The 25,736-nt window shown below is 43.1% G+C and overlaps 1 protein-coding gene across 2 annotated transcripts in view; it reads right to left on the bottom strand.

Moving 5' to 3' along the window:
- Positions 1-25,736, bottom strand: part of Notch2 (notch receptor 2) — a 178,466-nt gene that overhangs the window by 42,139 nt on the left and 110,591 nt on the right. For both annotated transcript variants that reach the window (XM_074050641.1, XM_074050642.1), the window contains 7 exons: positions 10,806-11,039; positions 9,393-9,548; positions 8,777-8,965; positions 7,784-7,897; positions 6,921-7,034; positions 5,117-5,350; positions 1,296-1,406 (listed from right to left, as the gene is read on the bottom strand). In XM_074050641.1, coding sequence (XP_073906742.1) covers positions 1,296-1,406; positions 5,117-5,350; positions 6,921-7,034; positions 7,784-7,897; positions 8,777-8,965; positions 9,393-9,548; positions 10,806-11,039 — 1,152 coding nt within the window. The remainder of the gene's footprint in view (positions 1-1,295; positions 1,407-5,116; positions 5,351-6,920; positions 7,035-7,783; positions 7,898-8,776; positions 8,966-9,392; positions 9,549-10,805; positions 11,040-25,736) is intronic.

Here is a 25,736-nt window from a genome sequence, read left to right as displayed (position 1 = left end):
GGAGCAATGAGTCTGGACTTTGGGGTCAGACTGCTGAGGTAATTATCATTAACCTGACTAAAAACTCGGAGTTTCTCATTGCTACCGTAAGAACAACAACAGCTGGAATAACTAAGTGAGATTTGGCACTCAATTTAGTACCTAGCTCAAAATAAGTCCTTGATACATGTTAGCCAATCTCTTCATATTGCCCATTTAATAACACTACACCATCATTCCATCTAGCAGGGATTTCTGTGTACTCAGTCGGCTGCCACTTGATTGCAGAGTGATAGCTTTCAGGAGGCACAAGTCCACCAGGCTCCTACAGCAGTGTGGGGTCTAAGCATGAAACCTTTCACTATACCTGGTGTTTCAGTGACCTCCAATGAACAGAAATCACTGAGACCCAATGGAGACACAGACATTGCTGTCTACTCCTATAGTCATACCAGGCAAGTGCAACGCTTGTGAAATAGAAAGCACAGTGAGTTCCTGGCAATCAAACACCACACAGCCTCTTCACTTGGCTCTAGCTGCCCTTTGATAGGCTCTCTCTGAAGGAGTTTCACACCTGGGTACAAATGACCATGTGGTAACTATGAAAGGAGAGTTATTCCAGCAGTGCCTGCACTGCTGTGCTTCCTGCACACTGACCAGGAAGCGCAGGTGCGAATAACATACTTAGGTGTCAGGGAGAGTCCGATTTCCTCAGTACTTTCCAGCACTTTTTGATCACCAAGGTGAAACACAAAAGTCATATTAATAAGGAAAATGAGGAGAGAAAGTATAGGGATACACATGTGGACATGTGCAAATGCTCTGGCTATTCATACTTAAGGAAGAGTTACATGTGAAGTCATTTTAGCTATTTACTTTCTTCCTCCTGGGCAGAAAGATCTCACTCATTCTAGCCAAACCATAGTGGATTCAGCTACCCAGAGGAAGAGGGATCCCAGGACAAATAGTATTTTAATGCAAGTTCACCTTGGATGTGGCTTTACACAGGCACTGACTGCTGCCTATGGGAAAACAAAGGAGGCTTTGGGGAAGCTTAACTCAAACACAGTGACAAAACTTACCGACTGTCTAGGAATCTTTCTCAGGTAGCATGAAACACATGGTCTGAAAACCCTAACTGAGAAAAAGTGTTATGTTTCAGTTTAGCAAAAGTCTGCAGGCAAAGAACTAGTTAAGAGAAGCACAGAAGCAGAGAAAGAAATAAAGAGACATTTGAAAAGTAATTTTCTCTTCCATGCCACTTTCCCAAGGTGTTGGAGCTGAAGGAACTCCCACCCCCAACACAAGAGCATTACCTGTGAATCCTGGAGAGCAGACACAACTGTAACGATTGATGCCATCCACACAGGCTCCATGGACACAAGGGTTGCTAGCACAGTCATCAAAATTAATTTCACAATTAACCCCTGCAAAGAGAACCAAAGAGAAACCATTCCATATTATCACAGAAATACCACATTTTTGCTTGTGATCCTCTCTCTGTGTGACCAAGTCATAGTGAAGCCAGGCAGCCCTGACAGAACAAAGCCACACTTCTTAAAGTGCAGACTCAGGGGGATCTTCAGGTGAAAAGGATTTTATGACTCATTTAGCCATGATTTGCCTTTTCCACTGCATTGATTCATACTGTGGGTGCAAAAGTAACAGGCTAAAACTGCTGGCATCTTAGCAGGAATCCAGGCTCAGAGTCATTTGTATACTTACCTCCATGGGCCCACAGCTAAACAAACACAGGTTCCAGTTTCACCTAAGAATGGCTTTGGTGAAGAGGTCATAACTATTAACTCTGCTAATTTTCTTAAATCTTGAATCTTGAGGATACCACTACCATTGCATGTGGTGAACTGGGAAGGAAACACAAAGTACTTCTGCGTATGCAAGTTCAACCATTGTGTCAAGGGCAACTGTTAGAGTTGTGAGCTAGAAAACCTACTGCTACGTGGAACACCATTTGATTGAAAGAACAGATAAACCAAGGTTAATCAGATTTGAATATTTAGCAAATATTAAGTTAAAGCAATAAACCTGTCATTCTAAAAGAAAATGGCTGACAGTATTTAATGCCAAAACTAAAATTAAAGCTTTTCCAAAATTAAATTTGGAACTTACATATACCACCTTAAGCTTGATGCTGTCAGTGCTGAGCTAAAGCTCAGGACAGATCTTAAGAGTTAGGTAACCATCTTGGCAGTCGCGCTTACTTCTGGCCTCTTTCCCAAATAAATGGAAGGGTATGACTATGTTATCTAAGGTTTGGTGGTAGATGTACATAACTAAGTAGCAGAGATACATCAATCACTACCATTACCATGGATATGTAACAGTAATATAATGTAATACTTATGATACTTCACTACTTATTTAATGTCATTTTAGTGATTCTCTCTGGGTATCACAGAAAAATAATGGGCAGCATAAAAAAAACTAAAAGTAAAAACTAACAATAAGGGTATAAATAAATAAGACTTCTAGGACAAAAATGTTACAATTCTGATTCACTCAAAAATTGTCTTATAATACTCATTAATAATAAACATGACATTACAAATTTATTGAGACATGCACTTTTCATGATTTTTCTCTAACCCTCTTGGCTAAACTGCAAAGCCAGCAGAGTTACACCCACTATATAACCGGCATAGTTGACTTGTACAGCACCAGAGAGAGCAGGACAGCTGGGACCTGAGCCTGGTCTTATTTCCACACCTCTCTCCTCTTTCCAACACCATGCTGTCTTCCTATGCTAATTCTTGCTTACTAGCTATAAATGAGAAAGGGATTTCAAATTCACCTGCACCAGCGAGTGTCTTTTGGCAGACGTTTCTGGTCCTTGACTGACAACCCTTAAGGCAGCCAGCCCCATGAAGCCCAAGCAATAAAATAAGGCCACAGCCCCAAGGCTGAGGTTCACGTGTGCAGGAATGGACACCTGGATCAAACTCAGGCAATGGGTTTCCATGCTGAAAACTGAACTTTTGATCTATGGTGTGAAAAATGCCCTGCCTTGTGCCATCCTCCCCAAAATCTGACAGTTCCATGATGCTTTACAATCTCTAAGAACCCTCCGTGTACCTACACAAAACTATTTTTTTTTCCACTTGCTTCTGTCTTAATGGTTCTTTCAACTAGCACAAATGGTTTTTTTTCTACCTGCAGGCGAAAGAAAAGAAATATTAAACAGTTTACCATCATAAAAGAACACACCAAGAAAAGGCACTGACAAGGACTGTGAGTAGTCTACATTTCACTATAAGCACCCAGTGGATGAGTGCCACAACTACAGCTGGCAAGAACAATGCACCCCTTCCATCCATACCCCACCCAAACACCAAGCAACCAACACACACCATATTACAAATGGATCAGAGATTCTCATTTTACGACGACAGTCAACTCACAATGTCTCATCTAATGGACTTCCATAAAGGTCTCTAGGATATACCACTCATATATTCACTCCTCATACTGACTGATGATTCTGTATGCTGCCTGCAGCTCTTTGCTTTAACCTCAGACAGCTGCAGGAATGTGTCTGGCAGGGTCCCGACTCTGGGCCCTCCCCAGCACGCTGACCGCTGCAGTCCAATCTTCCTTACTTCTTGCCACTTTCAGTGACACCTACCTTCACCATGTGCTCTCTGCCCTCCCCTGAAAGCACGCTGACCCACCCTGGCATGGTGATATAATCTCAGAGGAGACCAGTGCTCGCCAGCCTACTACTCTCCCAGCTTGCCAGTGTTTTCATGGTAGTGGGAATGACAGCAAAGGCTGAAACAGCCCTTCCATTTCAAAGGCGGCCATTCAACTCTTGTAAATCTCTCAAATTTCTCCTCATACAGCAATTTCTCATGTCTGGGGACCAGCCCGGAAGCAAATTGCTTTTGGAAGGTTTCACAAAGATCCATTCAGCCCTTTGAGAGAGTTATCTAAATGTGGGGAGGGGCAGGCATTCTCAGCTGTGAGGGCATGGGATGTTTTCTGTATGCTTGAGCAGTTCAAAAAGGACTTTGTTTTCAAACTTGGCATATGTGAGGCGCTGGATGGAGACCAGGGCCTTTGACAAGTTGGAAGAAATGGATTTGGAAATAGCACAACAAAATGAAGGTGGCTAACCACCTCCCCCACCTCTGCCCCCTATGTGGACCATTCCCCTTAGGTCCAGGTGAGCGCTCAATAAATCATCCCTGATATTGGCAAATTCATGCTAGCAAAGGCACACACTGGTTAATCTTCCACTAGTACATTTGCCTTTGCTCTGAGACATGCAACTTCTCTATCCATCGGCCACACTTGTCTCCACAGTCTGACTTCCAATATGGAAAACAGAATCCAGTAAAACCTGTGAAGTGCTGCTGCCTGAGGAAATGATCCCAAACCTCCCTCTGAGCAGAGGGCCCTCAAACAGATTTCACCCAGGGTCAGGGAGAAGCAATGGCCACTGGGAGTGAGCAATGCCTGCAGTGTGTTCTACTTCAGGTGCCCCTCGATGGGTAGCAAATGTCCCCTGTCCCTTAGATCCCCCAAGTGCCTAAGGTCCTACCAGGCACAGGGCAGAAAAACACTGCCACAGTGAAAGAGAAAGGACACAACTAGAAAGAAGGGAGAGTGGGCTAGGAGCCAGTGACTCATGCCTGTAATCCTAGATACTAAGGAGATAGAGGATCAAGGTGCTAAGCCAGCCCAAGCAAATAGTTCATGAGAGCCTATCTTGAAAAATTCCACCCCTAAAAAGAGCTGGTGGCTGGTGGAGTGGCTCAAGGAGTAGGGCCTGATTTTAAACCCCAGTACCTCATGGAAAAAAAAAGAACTGGGGAGGGTTAAGGAATCCTTGATCTTTGTGGGGATTAAAAACTACCAAACACACAAAGACACAAGGGTGTTCTCATTTAAAAATAATTTTATCTTTTGAAGTGCTGTGATTCCATTTAATGGAAAAACACACAGACACAGTCATCAGATGAAGCAAAATAGTGTCTGCTACGTGGAGATGTTTGTGGTTGTGGTTCTGGTGGTGCTCTAAGAATCAGGACCATTTCTGAGGCATCTGCACAAATGTCAAGAACATGGAGACATCTGTGCAAATTGTGTTGAGAACAGGGAAACCCAGGCGTCTCACCTGACGTGCCTGGCTGGCAGTTGCACTGGTAGCCATTCACCAGGTCGATGCAGCGCCCTTCATTCAGGCAGGGGCTGCTGTAACACTCGTCGATCTGGTCACTACAGATGGCTCCCATGTAGCCGGGGTTGCACAGGCAGGTGTAGGAATCAATGCCGTCCTGGCACTGGCCGTGGTGGCAAGGATCAGGGTCACAGTTGTCCACATTTTCCTCACACAGCACACCAGTGAATCCTGGGGAAAGAGTTTTGCCAAGGAAGCTTCAGAACCCAAACAGAAGCTGTGCCCAGGAACCCAAGGTCATTCATCTGCCCTGCATGGTGCTGGTTTAGAACAGTGGCTACTTCTGGCCTTGAACACTGGAAACTGACTCTTTGCCTTGAGTTACAACAGACACCTGGAGAGCTGTGCTCACACTAAAGATCCCGGCTCACACCTGCAGAGCTGGGGTGCCTTGTGACCAAGCACCAGGTTTGCTGGAGAGATGCGGATTCCAGACTCGCTTCTTACTGGGAATCCAAACAAACCACTCTCAACATTTCCTCTTTATCTGCTTTTGTCTGAATATCTTTCCTCCTAAGGCCAGCACAACACAAGCTCCCTCTTGGTCTTGTGCAGCGGGTATTCCTGATGACTTCGGGAGACAGGGAACTTTGTTTGACTCTACCTGTCCCAGAGTGCTGTGCACTATGTATACCAGGTTGTCACTAAAATGAAATGAGTGAACCACTTAGGACCATTTAAAAGAAAATGACAAAAAGTGCCTGCAATCCACGTGTAATTTGACCCATATCTACCGCTTCCTGAAAGGCTCCTGCAAGCCCCTGAAACCTTTTACACAGGTTTTCACATCTCTTCACTGACATTTATGTTCCACAAGTGGCCGCTCAGGACAGACATAGCCTGGAGCTTCTTCAAGGAAAGGAACCAGTTTATCAGGTGGAAAGGAGGTGCAGGACTCTACAGAATTGGTCTCGTCTAAGTGGGTCTCATAATGGAAACATTAACTTGTGTATGAATTTTGCAACTCACATTGATTTTCTGTAATTACAGAGAAATCATGTTTCAGTGCCTCTAAACCCATGACAATCCACTTTCTAAAGCAAGATAATGTCTTGAATCATGTTCATGACTTCTCTCTCAAACAATCGAATTGGAGAAAAGTTCGCCATTTCTAAGAATTCCTGGCTTCTCTCCATTGCAGAATCAAATGCATCACAGGGACGATTGTCTTAAGGAATCTACCTGCAAGTGAGAAGTGTGGCCACAGAACCAGAAACGTAGACGATGCATGAACAGACATGTTGGGATTCTAGAAGTGAGCAAGAGGACCCCGAGATTCCCTGCTGGAATTCTCTCCTGTCAGCAATGAACCCAGCTTTCTAGAGCTCCCACATCACAGATGGGAAAACCTTGGCACTTGACACATAAGCCCATAGACACTTGGCCCTTTGACAGTCACCTGCCTCAGGAGGCAGAGACCAGGCCTGCAGAGGACCCCAGTAAGGAACAGCGTTCCACTGGATTCTTCTTTCCAAAGAGTACAGCCAGTGGAAGCTCACTGAGCCCAGGAACCACAATGGACTATGCACTCAGAGCACTACTGCGGTGGAGGAGGCGGCAGTGGCTGCAGGAAGGGACCACTAGAAACTCTGGAGCAGAAGCTCTCCCTAGCACAGGGCAGCCCTAGCTGTTAGACAGAGCACAGCCCCTCTATGCTCTTTCTACATGGAGCAGCGAGCAGGGACAGCACCCTCCTGTACAGGGGGACTTCCTGTGCAGTGCAGAGTGAATAGATGCTTACCCGTAGCACACTGACATTCATAGCCGTTCGGGTGATCGATACACTTCGCCCCGTTCAGACATGGAGTACTGGAACAGTCGTCGATGTCAATCTGGCACACTGGCCCCGTGAAACCTTGAAAGGCATAGAGGCCACAGGAATCAGATGCCCTATGCCTTCCTCACTGAGAAGAGGGTGGGTTTACCACTGGGTCACCATGCAGAAGGGTTCTCCCCAGCAGGTGACTGGAAGACCTGGGGAAGCTTGGGAGTCAGAGGACTGGTGTTGCCTCCACCACTGCTTCTCTGGAGCACAGACGTCACCTCCAGAGGAAGTGCAACACTAAGGATGGGCAGAGGCTTCAAGCAAGCCACTGTGCCTTCAGAGGCAAAGGGGTCTTCTCTCTGAGGGGAACTTGGACAAGCTATTGTCCATGGAAGACATTTGGCTTGCCTTCAACAGCAGCATGAGTGTAAAAGCAGACATACAGGATCTTGGACAAAACTGGATGTGTGCTGCCTGCCTGGGCTCATGGAGAAAATATCTAAAAATAATCATCTCACAGAGAAGCTTGACCAATATGATCCTGGGGGAAAAGCAAGAGCCAAAATAGCCTGTAACTCCAGCTTCTGTGAGGTGAGCACTCTGAAATATACACACAGACGGAGGGGTCATGGGCCATTCAAGAATAGACTTGGATTCTGAGCGACTTGGAAGACCTACTAGCTAAATAATCCCCATTTCTGTGTACCCAGCCTTCCCCTCACTTGAATGGTTTCTTCATGCACAGCCCACACGCATCTCCTCCCCACTTCCTTCCTGGGGTCAGTTGGCTTAGTGATTTAGCAGAATAATTTGGCAGGGGGAGGGGGATTGGTACTCACCAGGGGGACACAGACACTGGAAGCGGTTGACTTTGTCCACACACTGCCCATTGTTCACACAAGGGTTGCTCTGACACTCATTTATCTCCAGTTCACAATGCACACCTTTGAAACCTGCACAAAATGGACCCCCGTGTGACTCAGAAGAGAGAAGGTACCTTCCAACTAAGAAACACACATGTACAGAGATGGCTACAACTTCTTTGAGTAGGAACACTTTTGCTAAGAGAAAGAAGCCCTGCTGTGATGGGACGCAGTCCCTGTCCATGGGATAATGGTCACTGTGAGAGATCCCGGACACTAGAGAGGACACATCGTTACCTCCAAAGACACTGGTGAACCCTGGCATGCAAACAAAGACTCCACTCTTTTTCTGGGGCCAATCCATGCTTTCTGGACAGTGCCAGGCCCAGTGTCCCCACTCTGTTCTTAAGACCAGCTGCTTTGGAGCTGCTGATGCTCTCGGTGCAGGTCAAGGTCAGAAGGAACTTCTAAGGCTACAGCAGTGGCATCCTTCCTCAGCTGTCACTTCCAGCTGGATTTGGATGTGTGTCCTGGGGATTCAGAGTGGTCTCTGTGCAGAAGAGCTCTAGAATGCAACTAAGCTAGGGCTTCACCCCGGATCGGAGGCAAGTCCCCGTGTCATGGTGGGTAAACTCTACTTCTGTGACTGAGGTACTGTTTGTAATCTCCTTTCCCAGAGAAGCGGGAAAGTTGGCCAAAGGCGTCCAATGGCAAATGGCTTCTATTGCCTGCACCTGGATTTTGACATGATCGGCTTGTTGAATTTGGTCTTCGTTTCTCTAACAACTCCCGCTCTGCCTTACTCTGGAAGTAAGAGGCTTGCCCAGGAGTCCTGACTTCCGACAGTCCCTGGTCAGCTTAGGGAACCAAGCTGATGCTTGCATGGCTTTGCTATAGTGTACTGATTGTCCTATGAGGGGAGGTGCCGTGCAGCCCCGCCCCCACACCCCAGTCCACGGGTCCACTTACCTGGCATGCACAGACACGTGAAGCCCCCAATCTTATCCAGGCAGGTGGCATCATTCTGGCAGGGGTCTGAGTGGCACTCGTTGATGTCCATCTCGCAGCGAGGCCCTGAGTAGCCCTTCAGGCACTCGCAGTGGAAGGCACCGTCTGTATTCACACATTTTCCCGCATGCTCACAAGGGTTACTGTTGGCTGTGAGGCACAGACACCAATTACTGGGATCCAAGTACTTGCCAGAATTTCCACAAATGAGAACCACAGAAGAGACTCTTCTGGATGCAACACCAGGGCCAGGCCTTTAGCAAGCTCATTCTCTATTTTCAATTGTCTTCCTTAATGCAGAAAAAGAAGTAAGACTAGGGTAATCGCTACTGTTGTGCCTTTCTGATACTCTTTTGCCCAAACAGTCCCTGAAGATCAAGTGGTCACCTTCTATACATTTAATTCCTAGAATGGATCTGTGGTCATGCAGGAAAGGTTGGTTATAAACCGTGGGCATAGGACAGGAGAAACCTTAGGTAGGGTGTGACGTGCCCCTGGAGTGCAAGGTGCTCTGTCGAAGCACTTGCTGAGCTGGCAAGCTCCGCAAGCCCGGGAAAGGTGCTGTGAAGTCACTCACCCATGGCACACTCGTCCACATCTTCTGTGCAGTCAGCACCCTTGTAGCCCTGTGGGCAGGTACAGATGTACTGCCCATTCAAGGGATTGGTGTCACACAGCGCCCCCTTGTGGCAAGGATTGCTGATGCAGGCATCATCCAGATGACACAAGAGACCTGTCCCAGGGTGGGGCAGAGGGAACAGAAAGAAAGTATGTAACATTTGGGGAAGAGCTTTCCTTCCACTAAATAGGGAGTCCTTACTTGCAGCTCCTCAAGAACCAACATAACGATTCTGAGGCAATTTTCCATTTGCCTGGTCCTATGTTGCTGCAGTCATCAACAAAGCAGGTAGGCAACCCCAGGGCTCTGACCTGAGCCCTCAGCTTGAGCTCTCCTCCAGGGTGAATCATGTGCACGCCAGTAAGTTAGTGGAAGGACATAGGAAAACAGAAACATCTATGAAGAGTATGCCAGATACAGAAAATAAAAATAGAAGATGCCCAGTTTAAGCTTAAATTTCTGATAAATATTAAATGTTAATATGCATCAAATCTTCCACACACACTGTGTTTTATCTGGCATCTTCCTTCCCATCTCATTTTCTCCAATGATCATGGGCTCACAGCATCTCACTAGTCTCAGTAGAAATTAGCAACTGAACACCAGTGGCCATTTAATCCTAACAACATTCCTTGATTAGATGCCATCAAATCTCTGAAGAAACTACTAGACTTCCTGTTCTGCACAGTTCTAGTGGGAACTGGATTTTCTCATCTGTAATTAACTCAGGCTTCCACAAAGGTGGAGGGGTGCCTTTTGGAAAGGCAGAAATATAAGAACATTGCAAAAGCTGCAGAAAATTCACTTTGTTAAAGCATCTTCTTCCATCACTTTGTCCCTACATTGATCTTTCTCTTAGACTTATACCCTGCTAAACTGAGAGGTAGAGAGCAAGGCTATCTGCAGTCTGCAGAAATCCCCCTTAAATGAATATTTTCATAGGCACTGAGGGTTGAAATGCACTTAAATGCTTCTCTTGCCAACTCCTGAGCAAATGGATTACTTCTTAAAACGAAGTCTGTGAGTTCATTTATTAGTCATCCAGTCTGAATTTCTGAGGTGCTTTTCTGTCTAAGGTCTTGAGGAGTTCCATGCATGTGCCAAAGACCACAGTTACTAGCTTTCCTTTTCTGGAATGAAAGGAAAAACTGAAGTACACAGAGTTGAGATGAGAGACAAACGTCCTGAGGAAGGAGACTAACTTCATAGCCCTTCAGCTGAAAGATTACATTTCCAGAAGAAAAGACCGGAGTGATATGTCCCTACAGATGGTAAGTGTCAGATGAAAGAGAAAGCAGAGCCCTGAATGCTCACCGCCTGTCCTCACCCCCCCATTCCTGTTCTCCAGCTCCATCCTTCTGCTGGTCTTACCTGCCTTTCCCTCTGGACACAAGCAAGAGAAGGAGGCCACACGGTCAATGCAGGTGGAGCCTGGAGTGCAGGAGGCAAAGGCACAGTCATCGATGTTCTCACTGCAGTCATCTCCACTCCACCCATTCACACATACACAGCCATAACCCCCATTGCTGTTGGTACAGGTGCCTCCATTCTGACAGGCGTTGGGTTGCAGCAGGCATTCATCCACATCCTCTGTGCAGAACTGCCCTTTTGGGGGAAAAGAACCTTTGGTTAGGGCTGGTAGGCTGTAAAACATTGGTAACATGCTAGCCCCTGTATCCCCTTAAACTTCATGTGACTTGCCTGAAATCAAGACAAGCAGAGCTCACAATAGTCCATGAACCATACAAATGATACTTATTCCAGGCAAATCATTTAAATAAGAACAGAAATTGTCATCCCTAGAAATTCTGACAACATGAGAATTTAGCCACCTACCAAACAGGAGGTAAGCCCTGCAGGACCCTTGACTCAGCTAAATCCCTGCACCAAGGAATAGAAAAGTGAGAAGAACAAGGACAGAAGAGTTTAAGAGGTAAGTAAGAAAAGAATAATGAGAAGGGCATAGGTTCCATCATCAAGGTATCCGAGCAACTGTTCTATGTCTGGATTGTATGGGTGTCCATGTCCTGGCTGTAACACGGTACAACAGTTTTATAGGATGATGTTCCCAATGGGAAACACTCGAGAAAGGATACTGCCTGTTTCTCATTAATTCTCATAACCATGTGTGGAGCTACAATTACTGCAAAACAAAAACCATAATTAAAAAAATAAGGTCAGGGCAAGCAAGTAAACACAGAAGCCCTTGTAAAGCATGGCAAGGCCAAAAATAGTGAGGCAGAAAGTCCACCCAATGTAACAGGAGTTGGGAAAAGGACCGTTGTGCTCTGTAGCTGCATGCATGAAAACAGCACAACAAAGCCCCCACATTGTACAATTAATTTCCCCTAATAAAAAATGTGGAGGGAAAAAAAAACCACACTGAAGGACAATAAACATGGGACTCCTGTGGTAGTGCTGTCAACCACAACTACAGCAATGATAGGATGGACTGTGAAAGAGCCCTTAGCAAGAATCAGCTTATGTCTTGTACTCCTTACAACCAAGGAATCTGTGACTAGCAAAAGCACTATAGTGCCAGGCCACCTGAGCTATAAAGCAAATCAATGAATAACCTCCTTGGAGGTCTTTTAAAACCATTTTAGACAGCCTTCAAAGGAAACTAAAACTTAAGATTATTTGAATTCTCTAAATAAACCATGACATGATGCTACAACTCAAAAACTGCCAAAGTATTGTTCATTCTTCCTTTGTGGGAAAATAAAAAACCCTCAATGATTAATTCAAGAAGGCTCATGCCTGTAATCCTAGCTACTCAGGAGGCAGAGATCAGGAGGATCATGAGCTAGAAGACAGCCTTAGGCAAACAGTTACTGAGACATTATCTTGAAAAAAGCCATCACGAAAAAGGGTTGGTGGAGTGGTTCAAGGTGTAGACCCTGAGTTCAAAACTCTAATATCGCAAAAAAAAGAAAACAAAAAAAGAAAGCATTCTGATAGGGAGTTTCTTAATGACAAAGCACATATTATCAGAAAATGCCAAGGCCACACCTCTTCCCCAGAATACCTAAACATTCATTATTTGTAGAAGGCCATCTACATCACCGCTGGCATGTGCTAATTGTTTATGCTCTGACCTAACCAATCCCCTTCCACTACTATGGAACCAACATCATTTGGTCACACTTACTTAGTTACACATCTGTCTCCTACCGCTGGGCTGCAAGCAGCCTCAGCTACAGGGCTTTTTTTTTTTGTACTCTTAGCAAGAGCCACTGACTAATATGGCACAACATGCATGAGGCTGTCTCTGAAATTCTGTGTTAAGCATTTCCCTCTGTCCTCCTCTCCTGGCTTCATCACACAGTATCTGAAGGGACTGGCATCTTTGCAGAATCACACCTTGCTAACTGATCTAGGACAAGCTTCTGATCCAAGCTGTATCACTGTGTCTCTTTCCAAAATTATTGGAGTAGGAACACTTTGCCATAGGACCAAACAAATGAGGAGGGTAGTCTGCACAGAAACCAGTAAGGATGACTCACAAGTGCACACAGAGAAAAATAACATCATGGTGGTATGATCACTTTGTTTATTTTTATGTTGTTGGTCTTTGCTGCTCCTGAAGTCCAAATGTCCCTGAGCCTACTCTGTAGCATGGCCACCCAGAGAGGTGTCTCCTGCTGTGGGCTTTCCTGCAACCCAAAGTACAAACTAATACAGAATAAGTGAAGGAGAGAGGCAGAGAGGGAGGGAAGGAGGAAAGAAGGGAGGGACTGAGGGGGTGATGAGCAAATGAGAGAGCAATGTAGTGAGTGAGTGAGATTAAGGACTGAGTGAATGAGTAAATGAATGAGTGTATGAACGAATGAATGAAGGAGAGAGGAAGCACAGGAGTGAGAGAGTGAATGAATGAATGAAGGAGGGAAAGAGTAACCTCAGTGGCAATAATTTCCCCAGAGCAAATGATGTCATTTATTACAGAAAACTTTGCTCCCTTACAGTGCTGGCAGAAATGCTACTTCAAACAATAACAGGATGTGTTATTAGGATGCAGGTGGATATGGGAAATAAACACAAGACAAAGAAGTAGGTGAAAAGGTATTGCAACTTGGGAAACTGCTGACTCCTGTCCATTATACTTACGCCAACTCACACATCTATGCTGATCCTGAACCACAATGACTTGGAGAATGTAGGCATGCTAGATGCTATTTTTCTTTACTGGGGCTCTATGATAAATCTCAGTATAAGATATTGCGTGTTTAAAAATATTTCACATATATTTTTTACGCATTATAATACCCAGCCACTGAAATGTTGTTCAAAGATAGCCCAGGTAAATAAATAAATGGACTAGGTAAAATAATAAATACCACCTCAGAGAATAGGGATTTAGTACTCTTGAGAAAGGGTACTAATAGCCATGGATTGCCTCATCTGACGTAAGCATTATGCTGGGGGCTGTCATAAAAATCATCTCATTTATAGCAAGGAAACAGGCTCAGAGAGGTAAATTAGCTTGCCTGTGTGAGGCAGTTGAGTGACGGAAGGCCGGGATTTGAGCTGGGTTGCCTCACTATAAAATGCTTAACAAAGACTTGAGGTATAAGCTGACCATCCCAAATCACTCTTTCCCAAGAGCACAGGCTTATGACTCACATGACAGGATTACTGGAAAATTTATGACTGCAAAGTACTGTTTGAAATGGAAATGTATCTGGGGAGGGGGACAGTCATTTTTTTTTTTGAGTGAGACGGGTTGTTGGAAGTTAGATGACTTCACTGAACCTGGTACTACTATCTGTAGATACTGTTCATTAAAGACATGAACATTAACGCCTACTGGCTGTGAATAATTTTCACACTACGGAAGATTTTCTGTATAATTCAGATACATTTCTTCAGAACAACACTGCCTCGCAGCCTCATTTGTGACTTGTTTCCCTCCTTGTTACAATTCTATCATCCAGTTCTAGAACATTAAAATAGTAACCGGGGTGGCTACCACAATGCTTGCTCCAAAATTCCCAGTGGAATATCTACTAAGATAGTGCACTTTCTTCACATCCCTACCCTCTCAGTCCAAGATAAAACCAATGTGGAAGCCTAAAACTAAGACAAGGCTCAGAAAGGTAAATAAGCTTCCCAAGTTCACAAAGTTGGTGAGTGGGAGGCCATCATTCAAAGCCAGGTCAGTCTGACTCCAAATCTGATGCCCTTTTACTGCAGCACAGTAAAAAGCCAGCTCTGGCTTTGGTCAAGCTCTACAGACCAGGTCCCTGACCCCAGTTCTTAAAGCACCCTGAGAAAGCAGAGATGCCCAAGATAGCTAAAGAATACCCTTCATCTAAAGTAATAAAGGCAGAAGGTCATGAGAGATTAGGATGGGAAAAGTTCTTAGTGACCCTCTAAGGGGCATCAGATGTATGCTCTGAGGTCATGTGGCTTTTCCCACCATTCTACAGCAAGAGGAATGGGCTGGCCTGGGCTAGAGGGAGGAGGCTTCCTGCAGGAGAAACATAAGTTAGGTCCAGAAGGAAGCAAAATGAATGCAGTATGTTCTTTGGTTGGGGTTTAAAGAAGGAAAGGTTATTGGTAAACAGAGGCTTTGAACTTGAATATGAACTTCATACAACAGGCAATGGAGCGCGGGGAGGGGGAGACACAATCAACACTGCATTTCTAGATTAGTCACAGTACAACAGGTACTGTGGGAGGGACAACAAGTAGAGAGTTTTCTGTTAACAGGAAGAGGAGGAATGAGCGCTAGGTTATGAGCTACCTAGCAAATAAAAGTGTCTGGCAAGAAGGCAGAGGTATGCTGTTGCTGTGACCCACCAACTACTAAATCTTCAATGCAGACAAGTCTCCACACGCATCATCATCTGTGTCAACACAAATCGCAATGGTGAACTCCCAAAATATGTTGCACAAAGCTCAGTTAGGCAAATTTTTTGAGGGCAATAATTACCCTCTTAGTAATATCCTCCCGCAGATACTACAGGCTATGGCCGTTTAACATGAGGGCTAACACAATGGGCTAGTTAGGTCCTCTCCATTTCCTATGGGCAAAAGAAAGGAAAGGACTTGGTTTTAGAAACAACCTTCTCAAATGCCATAAGAGGTCTGGCCTAATCTGGTATGAAATGTCACATTCCGCAATCCTTGGATGATACCTGAAACAATAAAAACCACCTGTAGCCAGGCACTGGTAATTCACGCCTATAATTCTAACTATTAAGGAGGCAGAGATCAGGAAGATCACCATTTGAAGCAGCCAGGGCAAATAGTTCGTGAGACCCTATCTCAAAAAGGGCTGGTGGAGTGGCTCAAGGGGTAGACCCTTAGTTCAGACCTCAAACCCCAGTACTGGAAAAAAAAAAAAAAAGAGCCACCTGTAGCTACTGACAATTTTCTGGCTTGTCACTTTAGCCTTATAAAAAACTCAAATCCTTATCTTTCCTTTGTACCCCTTTCTGTAGCCACAACAGTTTCAAGCCAGTTCCTACCTCAGTGCCTCTGCATATCCTATTTTCTCCAAACCCTCTAATTTATAATGTTAGTTCTTTCTCATCCTTCAGACCACTCTTATAAGTAGACCTCCAAACACACATTGCCCCACTACTCTCCACCATTGCACATATTCCATTCAACCTACCCTGGCTTATATTAAAGTTGTAATTTTATTTCCTCTTTACATAAGTCTCTTGACCCATTAGTCTGTAAACTCCATGAGGGTAGGAGCCATGTGTACCATTCACTTTGGCATACATGTCAGGCATACATGTTTGGCATACATGTCTCATACAGTTATGAGACACTTGAGGTCACTGGTGAAACAGACTTTGATAGCATCAAACTATGTTCATTTTACAGATGTGGAAACTAGGACCAGAGGGGTATTTCTTGTCCAAGTTTGTACACCTGTCAGAATAATTTGAAATACAAATTGTAATGAAATGATAAATACTGAAAAAGACTGGGAGTGTGACATTGCTACAGAATAAGTCAATTTTCAAAATGGGAAGGGGACTCAGCTGAATGTTGAGGGGCAAGGTGGGATTGAGAAGCTTAGGGAGGAGGAAGACAGCTCAGTAGTGCTAAAGATGGTGAGGACACTGCCAATGTCCTTGCAGGAGTTGGGTCACCCTAATGCCCTAGCCAAATGAGCTTAGGCCCACTGAACAGACACCACCTATGAGCTTTAACGCATGGAATTCAAGCAGTTCATCATTGTTCTCTTGAGGTACCACAAAAAAAGCATCAATCTGAGCTGGATTTACAAGTGACTACGAAGAGGGAAAAGGAGGAAAACAGAAGTAACTAGAAAAAAGAAACAACTGCTGAGTCTTCCTGCTCTATGAAGAGCCCTAGCCCTTCCCAGTCATCTCTCAACTATGAAGTCTGTGGGAAAAAGTTTTATCACATCAATGGTTCTGTTAAGGGTCAGCTTGCAATGCAACAACAGTCCCCACACAAGGACCATAAAAAAAAATGAGGTTGGCTGGCCCTTGCCCTGACCCTGCTACCTTCTATTCTATGGTTAAGGAAAGATAATTCAGACTCTGAAATGTCCTTCCAACTAGCAGTCACCAAGCTCTTAAGCTCCACAGTTTCATATTTCCACATCAGACAGAGCATTCTTATAACCTCTATCCTATAAAATCTCTGATCTATACATTGATTTTCTACTTTGCTGCTAAAATTAAAGAATAGAGAACAAACCAAGTGTTGAATAACCTGCAGGGTCTAAGGCTGACTGGAATATTCTGTGTGAGCACTGGAGTATCCAGCACCTGCCTAAAGAGAGAACGAGTGCACATGAATGTGCAAGCAGGTGTACACCTGGTTGGGGCATGGAAATGGCTAAGGGGAGAACTGATGGGAGAGGAACAATACATACAGATGAACGCCAGAATCTTAAAGAATTCCTTCACCAATCCTAGATGCCATGATCTTATTTAGGATTCCTCAAAGGCCTGGTCTCCCTGAATCACGACCAGTGTTATATTCTCAAGAGCTGTCACAATGATTTTCACATATAAACTGGATGGCGGCACCTGCCTCTTCACACCTTTGATGTCTTTCACCACATTTAGGGTAAAATTCTAGGACTTGTGTGTTTTTCTGCTTAACTCTCAGGTTCTCACCTTAAAAGGCTCTCATCTTAAAAGGCCACTAGCTCTGCCACTGTAGTGTTTTTTCCATTTTTTACAATGACCACATTCTTTCCCCCTTCAGTGCTAGCTTGTGTTGTCCCCTGTGCCTGGGACCTTCCCATCCCGCCCTTTTCCCCTAACTAATTCTTACTTGCTATCTATATTGGAAATGTCACTTTGCTTGTTGGTATGTTCTGATATCCAATATTTTCCTGAAAAGGCATTTATTAAAATTCAAATTTTTAGAGATAATTGGATGATTTACATCTGTGTTTCTCACTACTGTTTACCTCAGGATTGCTGAGTTCCATGAAGCAATGGTGGTAGCTGTGTCCAGATAATAATATCTATTTAGAAGCGCTCAATAAATATTCATTAAGCCAATGTTTATCTCTTTCTGTATTCTCTTACTTAAGTCATTCTAATCCCAAAATAATAATAGTTTTTCAACTAACCTCTTCAGCAGTAACATTTGTTCTGACCCCAATGTCTCCATCACTCTCTTATCTATATCCACCAATCAACACACTAACTGCTTATCTCAGTCCCCTGCCTTATTTGCTAAGCTAAATCTTATCGCCACACAAAATTCACCTTGCCTCTGCCCACTTAATTCTTTACTACATCCAAGAGCAACTCTACATTGTGATATTGTGGTGCACATTTTGCTTATTCTTTTTGTGGAGATTTGAACTCAGGATTTGAACTCAGGCCTCACACACAGGTGCTCTACCACTTGAGTCATGAACACAGCTCTTTTTTACTTCAGTTATTTTTCTGATAGGGTTTGACACTTTTTGTTCAGGGTCAGTCTTGGACTACAATGTTCCTTCTTATGGCCTCCTGTGCAGGTGGAATCACAAGTACATGCCACCATGTCCTATTTATTTGAAGAAATAAGGTCTAACTTTTTGTCCAGGCTGGGTTCAAACTGAGATCCTCCCAATCTTTGCCTCCTGAGTAGCTGGGATTACAGGCATGAGCCACCACTCCCAGCCCTGATACTTTGCTCCTTAACTGAAACCTAGCCTGTCTCTAAAGACACTGTCCTAGTTAGCCCTCTCTGGTAGTGCCTGCAGTCCTCTTCCAAATGCTGTCATCCACATGAAACCAAACGGAGAAAGGATCACTTCTCTCCTTATCCCCCATGTTGCTACTGATCTCAAAGGCAAAAATTCATGTGTTAAGTTACTTCTACTTTCCAGATAGGGTCATGTGTTCGCTACGTATTATCAGACATAATCTTTATCAGCAATTACTTCAGTTTTTAAAAAAATGGAACAAAGCTAGTCCACAGTGGAAAAGGTACTAATGTATCTGAGTGAGGTAAGAAGAAACTCGTACTAACAATCTGAATTTGGAGGGGGTCAAGTTGGGACAGGAACCAGAAAATCATTCATTCATTCAACAAATACACAAAGACAGACACACACACACAGACAGACAGACAGACAGACACACACACACACACACACACACACACACAAAATGCTCCAGGTTCTGATCTATATGCCTATATGCACTCGGGTTATAATGGTAAGCAAAACAGACCTGGTTTCTACTTTGCAGAACTTACAGGCAAATAGTGGTTTTGTACAGTGCCAAGTACTTCATAAATGCCTACTGTCTTAGGAACAAAGAAGGGAGAACAGAGAAGAACTAGATGATGAAACAGCCAAGTGAAAGCCTGTAGGACACATAGGAGGAGGAAGGCTGAGTAAGAGTATACTCGTGGGGAGAGTTCAAGCAGAAGGAAGTGATGTGTATACGTTTGAATGGAAGAGACAGCATGGCTCATTTGAAGCAATGAATTACAAGGCATGCCAGGGAAGTGGAGAGATGCAGCAGGACAGGGTTACATGCAGTGCCTTGGAACTCTATTCCCAAATGAGGAGGACCCACTGAAGTGTTTTAAGCAAAGAAACAACTTGATCTGATTTGTGTTTCAGACATCCAGCTCTGCTGCAGAGAGAGAATGGTCTAAACTTCACCTCACTCCTCCAGGTCAACAGCAATGTAAAGCACTGGGGAACCCAGGACTCCTGGGACCACTCACTATAGCAACGAGAAAGTCTGCAGTGCATCTAGAGCAAATTCTGGATGCGGCAGAACCAAAATGTATCCAGGCTCAGCTGCTGTATGGAGAACCGTGGAAGCTGGGCCAGGGCTGGACATTCAGGAGGTTAACCCCTGGCACAGAGGCTTCTCCAGACAGAGATGAAAACAGTGCCAATCTTTGGTTCTCCTGCAAGGAGGCCCATACTTTGGCCCCCTCCCCACTTCTTTAGGCACTGACAGTTTACATAAAAGAGACCCTCCCCTCGTAGGGAGGAAAAACTTAAACTGCAGCCAGGCTGAGAGTGAGGGGATCCAAAGAGCACTGACCTCCCCTATTTCCAGGCAAGCAGTTCCTCTGCAGAATCAGTACTATGGAAAAAGTCACCATGGCTATATTAAAGGCTCTACAGCTTAAAACACGGAGATGTGCCAGTTAAGTCTAGAGAGAGCATACTGTGAAAAATACATCTAGAAACTAAGACATTATAGAAAGAATTTAGACAAATTTAGGTTCTAAGAAGAATTGAACAAAACAGCAGACTTTGGCGAAAAGGGCTGGGAAGCAAGCATAAATAGAAAGGACTGAAATGAGATGAGCAGTTATCGTAAGAAAACAAGAATGCAGTTCAAATAAAAATAAGGATATGAAGCTATAAAGAACAGAACTGAAAATGAAGAAATATTAATCAGTGTTACAAAGGAAAAGTTTTAGAAGTTCTCATAAAATGCAAAGCAAAAAACCAAGCAGACTGAAACATCAAGAGAGATGATTTTATAGCTTTGGAGAAGAAAGAATGATGACCTAATGTAAAGAGAGTAAGGGTTTTCTGAAAACCATAAAACAAATGGAAATAGCGAGGGAGGTAAGTGTTAACTTATCAAGAAAGAAGAAACACTTGTCTGATACTGCACTTTCTATAGAGCACAAGAAGAGAAAAAAAGTCTAGAAACTAGAGATGAAGTTGTGACTCAAGAATTCAATATCCAGCCATAAAAGGCAACTAAATCAAAAGCTTTTTCAAATATCTAAGGACTCCCAAAAATATATCCACATGTAACGTTCTTGAAAAAAATATTATGTTACTCACTGGTATACTTCTTTGACTAAAAAATTAATCAAAACAAAAAACTCAGGATCTGATATAATCGTACTAGTTAGCATAAAACAAATTGTACACAGAACTAAGACTAAATTGTTAGACACTGTGTTATAAACCTATAAATATCAAAGGGCTGCCAGTGTGGCTCTGGTGGTAGAGCAACTGCCTAGGAGGCCCAGAGTTCAAACCCTAGTACCACGAAAAAAAAACCCAAAAAAAAAAGTACAGTGGACCCAAGCCTGTAGTCCCAGCTCCCCGGGAGGTACAGATCAGGGGGAAGCAATTTGAAGCCAGCCTGGGCAAACAGTTCAGGACACCAGTGGCTGGGTGTGGTGGCATACACCTGTCATTCCAGCTACTCAGGGAAGCACAAATAGGAGGATCATGGTCCAAGTTGGCCTGGCATAAAGCAAGACCCTCTCAAAGCAAAAAAGGGCTGTGGCATGGCTCAACAGATTGCCTAGAAAGAGGAGACTGAGTTCAGCCTTCAGCATTTGCCCCAAAAGGGGGGAAAAACTATAAATATCAAAAGTAATTTGAAAAGAATAAGCATGAGATTTTAGCATTCAGTAACAATACTTTATTTTAAATGTTTAAGATCCAAATTGCATCTGCAAAGTATAGGAAGTGTAAGAGAAGTGAAAGTATGCCAGTTCTTCACTGAGAAGGAAGTTAAAGAATACAGCTTTGTTTTTAATACTTAAAACTACAAAGATGGATTGAAATCCAAACTTTTCTAAACATCAATTTATGTAAAAATATGAGATCACCAATGACATTCTTCACAGACCTAGAAAAAATAATCCTAAAGTTTGTATGGAACCATACACACAAAAATCCAACTTGCCAAGCAATACTGAGCAACCTCGATATACTACCTGATTTCAAAATATATGACAAAGGGCTAAAGGTGTGGCTCAGTCAGACAAGTGCTTGCCTACCATGTGAGGCTCCAGGTTCAACCCCCAGCAATGCAATCAATCAATCAACAATAGTTTTTATTAATAGTATAATGAAAACAGCATAGTATTAGCATAAAAACAGACACAAAGATCAATGGAACAGAGAAGAGAGCCTAGAACTACACCCACACATCTACAGTCAGCTGATTTTCAACCAAGGTGCCAAGAATATGAAGTGAAAAAAAGACCATCTTTTTAATAGTGCTGAGAAATTTGAATATTCACATGTAAAAGAATGAAACTAGAACTCTATCTCTCACCAGTTACAAAAATCAACTACAAATAGATTAAGACCTAAATATAAGACCTGGAACTATGAAACTACTAGAAGAAAACACAGGAGAATGGACAAGGCCCCAAAAGCACAGAAAATAGAAGTAAAAATAGGCAATGAGATTACATCAAACTAAAGACCTTCTGTAAAGCAAAGAAAATAATCAATAGTGAAGAGATAGCCCACAGAATGGGAGAAAAGCTTTACAAACTATATATCTGACAAGGGTTAATATCTAGAACATTTAAAGAATGAGAAAAACTCAATAGCAAAAAAAAAAAACAATTTAAAAATGGGCAATGGACATAAATAGACATTTATCAAAAGAGTACATAGCAATGGCCAATCAGTATATGAGAAAAAGGCTCATTTACCACTGATTATCAGTGAACTGAAAATCAAAACCACAATGAGATATTACCTCACTCCAGTAAAAATGATCCAAAAAAGATGACAAGATAACAAGTGCTAGCCAGGATGTGAAGAAACAGGAATCCTTGCATACATTTGATGGGAATGTAAATTAGCTCAGACACTATGGAAAACAGTACAGCAGTCTCTCAGCATTTAAAAACAGAACTAGCATTTGATCCAGTAATCCCACTACTGGGTATACATCCAAAGGAAATGAAATCAATGTATCCCACAGATATCTGTACTGCTATGTTTACTGCAGCACAATCCACAATAGCCCAGAGATAAAAACAACCTGTCCATAGCAACTAACAAATGGATAAAGAAAATGTGGTACATATACACCACGGGATACTAGTCATCCAATAGCCATCACTTGTTAACATCAGTCTTGGGAATGCCATAAATAAGGACAACAATCTACTAGGTGAGCTGTGCAGAGAAACCAGTAAAAGCAGTAAAGAATTACAGACGCTGCAACAGAGGCATGTAAAGTTGAATCAAGAGCACCCTCACAAAGCTGTATCCCTGTGACTCAGAGATGCGTTAGCAGCCGAGCTCTGTCCCAATCTCTCTTACTTCCTTTTGTCTCACCTTCCTTCTTTGGATCTATTTCCTCCTCCATTTTCCTAACTGCAGACATTTCTCACAAGTGAGGCCCAAATCTTCTGTTTTTCTCACTCAACATATTTTCCCTCACAAACTTGATACATTCCCATGAAAACAAACAACCAAAAAAACCCAAAACCTCAACCTCAAAATTAAGAGTCTTGAAAACAGAGGTAGTCCTTACCTCTCTTTTGGGCTCCTGGATGTTAAGCTAATGTTTTTGAAAACTCACCTCAAGCTTGCCATGATTGCTACACTATTCTCCATCTCTGTCATCATCAGTCTCACAATGTCCCACTCATTACCTAGATTCAAAGCAGAAGTTATCTCTTCTTACCCCATCTCACCCCACCAAGTACTCGGATAGCTCTTATTTCCTATCCATGCTTCCTTCAAAATCTCAGTCATCCATACTTTCTACCCCCTGCTGTGGTTATGTATAGTGTTTCTTACTTTTTTCTAGTGACTTCTGCCACCCTTGAAAGATAGGCATTATTTTTTCTCTTAGTGTCTGTTACAGCATCTAGTATACTATATTTGATAGATATTCAATAACTATGTTATGGAACATACTTACAGTCATTCCACTCTGGCTTAAAAACCATGAAGTGAACTGAATCTTGCCTACAATATAGCCAAAAGCAGACACTCAATAATGGACCACGAGGGCAGGAAAGATTCTTTAATCTCACTTCCTGCATTTTGCTGAGCTACTCTATACATTCACACCTGTTTCCCTCAACATGGCCACTAATCAGCTTTTGGGCCTCTGGGAGGAGAGTATTTTAGGTTAGCACTCTGGCAATCTGCCCACCTGATAGGAAACTGAAATTTGGGTAGAGAGGCAGAATTCCAGAGAGGAGGTTGTCCTCACGATCAAGTTGACAGCAAAGAAACTGAAATGTGAGATGCATTTCCTGTCATCCATGCAGAATATAAGAATACCTCATAGTCCAAGATGTAGTTTCCACTCTCAATCAAAAAGCTCCATCCCTGTAGTCTTAAAACACGCATGTATGAACATGTACACAATACACACACGTACATATGTGCACATACATATTGCATACATACACATGTAAGCACATGAACACAGTGAGACAGTGAAAGAGAAAGATAGAAAGAAAAACTGATTATGAGAAAAACCTCATTCAAGAAGACAACGCGTCATCAACTAGAGGTAGTCTAGAGGTAGACTGAAACAGAGACATCTCACAAAATCAAACAGCACCATGCAGACGCCATTCCCAGACACAAAGAGCTCAAGCCTTACCTCTGGCACATACATGCAGTAATTTGAGCCAAACGTTCTTACTGCAGTTTGAGCAACCAAGAGTAGTGGGAGTCTTAACCAACTCTGCAGGCTCATCATAATATAAAGGAGAGCTGAGAGAAAATTTGGTCAGTTTTATTTGATTCATATCCACCTAACTTTCATTGTTCACTTCTGCTTACTGTCCCAAAGCACTATTCCAAACCCAAGCTGAAATTACATTTCTAAATTAACAACAAGCACAGGAAAATAAATCACATCTGCCCCAGGAGTGAACCCAAAACCAAAAGCAGCCACAGAGAGGAATTTGTGTGTTGAGCTCAGAATCAACTTTAATTCTGAAGGAAATGAACCTTTAAAAGGAAAATTCAAATAACAGTCTATGTAGACAAAACATTAATCTACATTGCTGTAATAAATTTGGGGGCCTTTAAATCCCCTCCTTAAGTGGATACCTGCCAGAGCAGAACTTCTCCGATAAGATGGCATGGGGTCAAATGCAGTATAGTTAAGTACCCAGTCTGAGTCAAACCCTGAGGCTTGCTTTCATTTCCTAAAAGGACATCTAGTCACTCAGACCTTTCCCCATAGGGCAACTTCTACAAAGAAGTAAGCCACCTGCCTACACCCACCACCAACATCAAATATTTTACATCTGATCTTAGGCTAGTTCAGAAGACTGGTCATCTTTGAAAGCATAAATACAAGTATCTAGATAGGTAAAATGGCTCTGAATTGGGACACAACACAGTCCTACCCATACATGACGGGGAAACGACCCAGAACAAAGCCAACACCTCTCCCTAGCAAGGTCAACACAAAGTATCCTCTATGCATAGCTACCCATCCATCCATCCCTCTGCTCCCCACATGGCAGCAGCAATGGTAACATGCACATAACACCTTTGTATCCAGAGCAGGGCTGTCCAAGAGAAACAGGAAATACACATCTAAATCTAAGTTTTCCAGGGGCTGCTTTAAAAAAAGGTAAAGAGAAACGTGAAATCCATTGAATATATTTTACTTAACTCAATGTATCTAAAACATTATAATTTAGCACCTAATCAATATTTAAACATTATTAAGATAGTTTACCTTTTTCATACAAGCCTTCTAAATCAGGTATTTTACACTAGTCACAACACATCTGATTTCAGACCAGATGCTCAACAGATCAAGATGTGACTAGAGGCCACCAAAGTGAACAGAACAAATCTAGAATGTTTAGCTTGACTACTGTTTGCTGAATAAATAAAAATATTTAAAAACCTATTATTGCACCATTGATTCTCCCAAGACCCTAACAAAGTAAGTAAGATGTATTAATTTCCATGTGTAGAGAATAAAGCCTTCTCAGAAAAAGAAATCAAATCATGACCAGAGCTGGAAAAACTTCTGCTCGTCTTGAAGACTAGAACTTGCCTCAAAACACCCACCTTTTACGTATGTGTACTTACAAAGCAAAACTGTACTTACCATACTCTTCTCA

This window comes from Castor canadensis, chromosome 12 (genome assembly GCF_047511655.1).
Source record: "Castor canadensis chromosome 12, mCasCan1.hap1v2, whole genome shotgun sequence".
Lineage (NCBI taxonomy): Eukaryota > Metazoa > Chordata > Mammalia > Rodentia > Castoridae > Castor > Castor canadensis.
The sequence above is the reverse complement of the archived record's forward strand: the minus strand, read 5'-3'. Positions and strand labels throughout refer to the sequence as shown.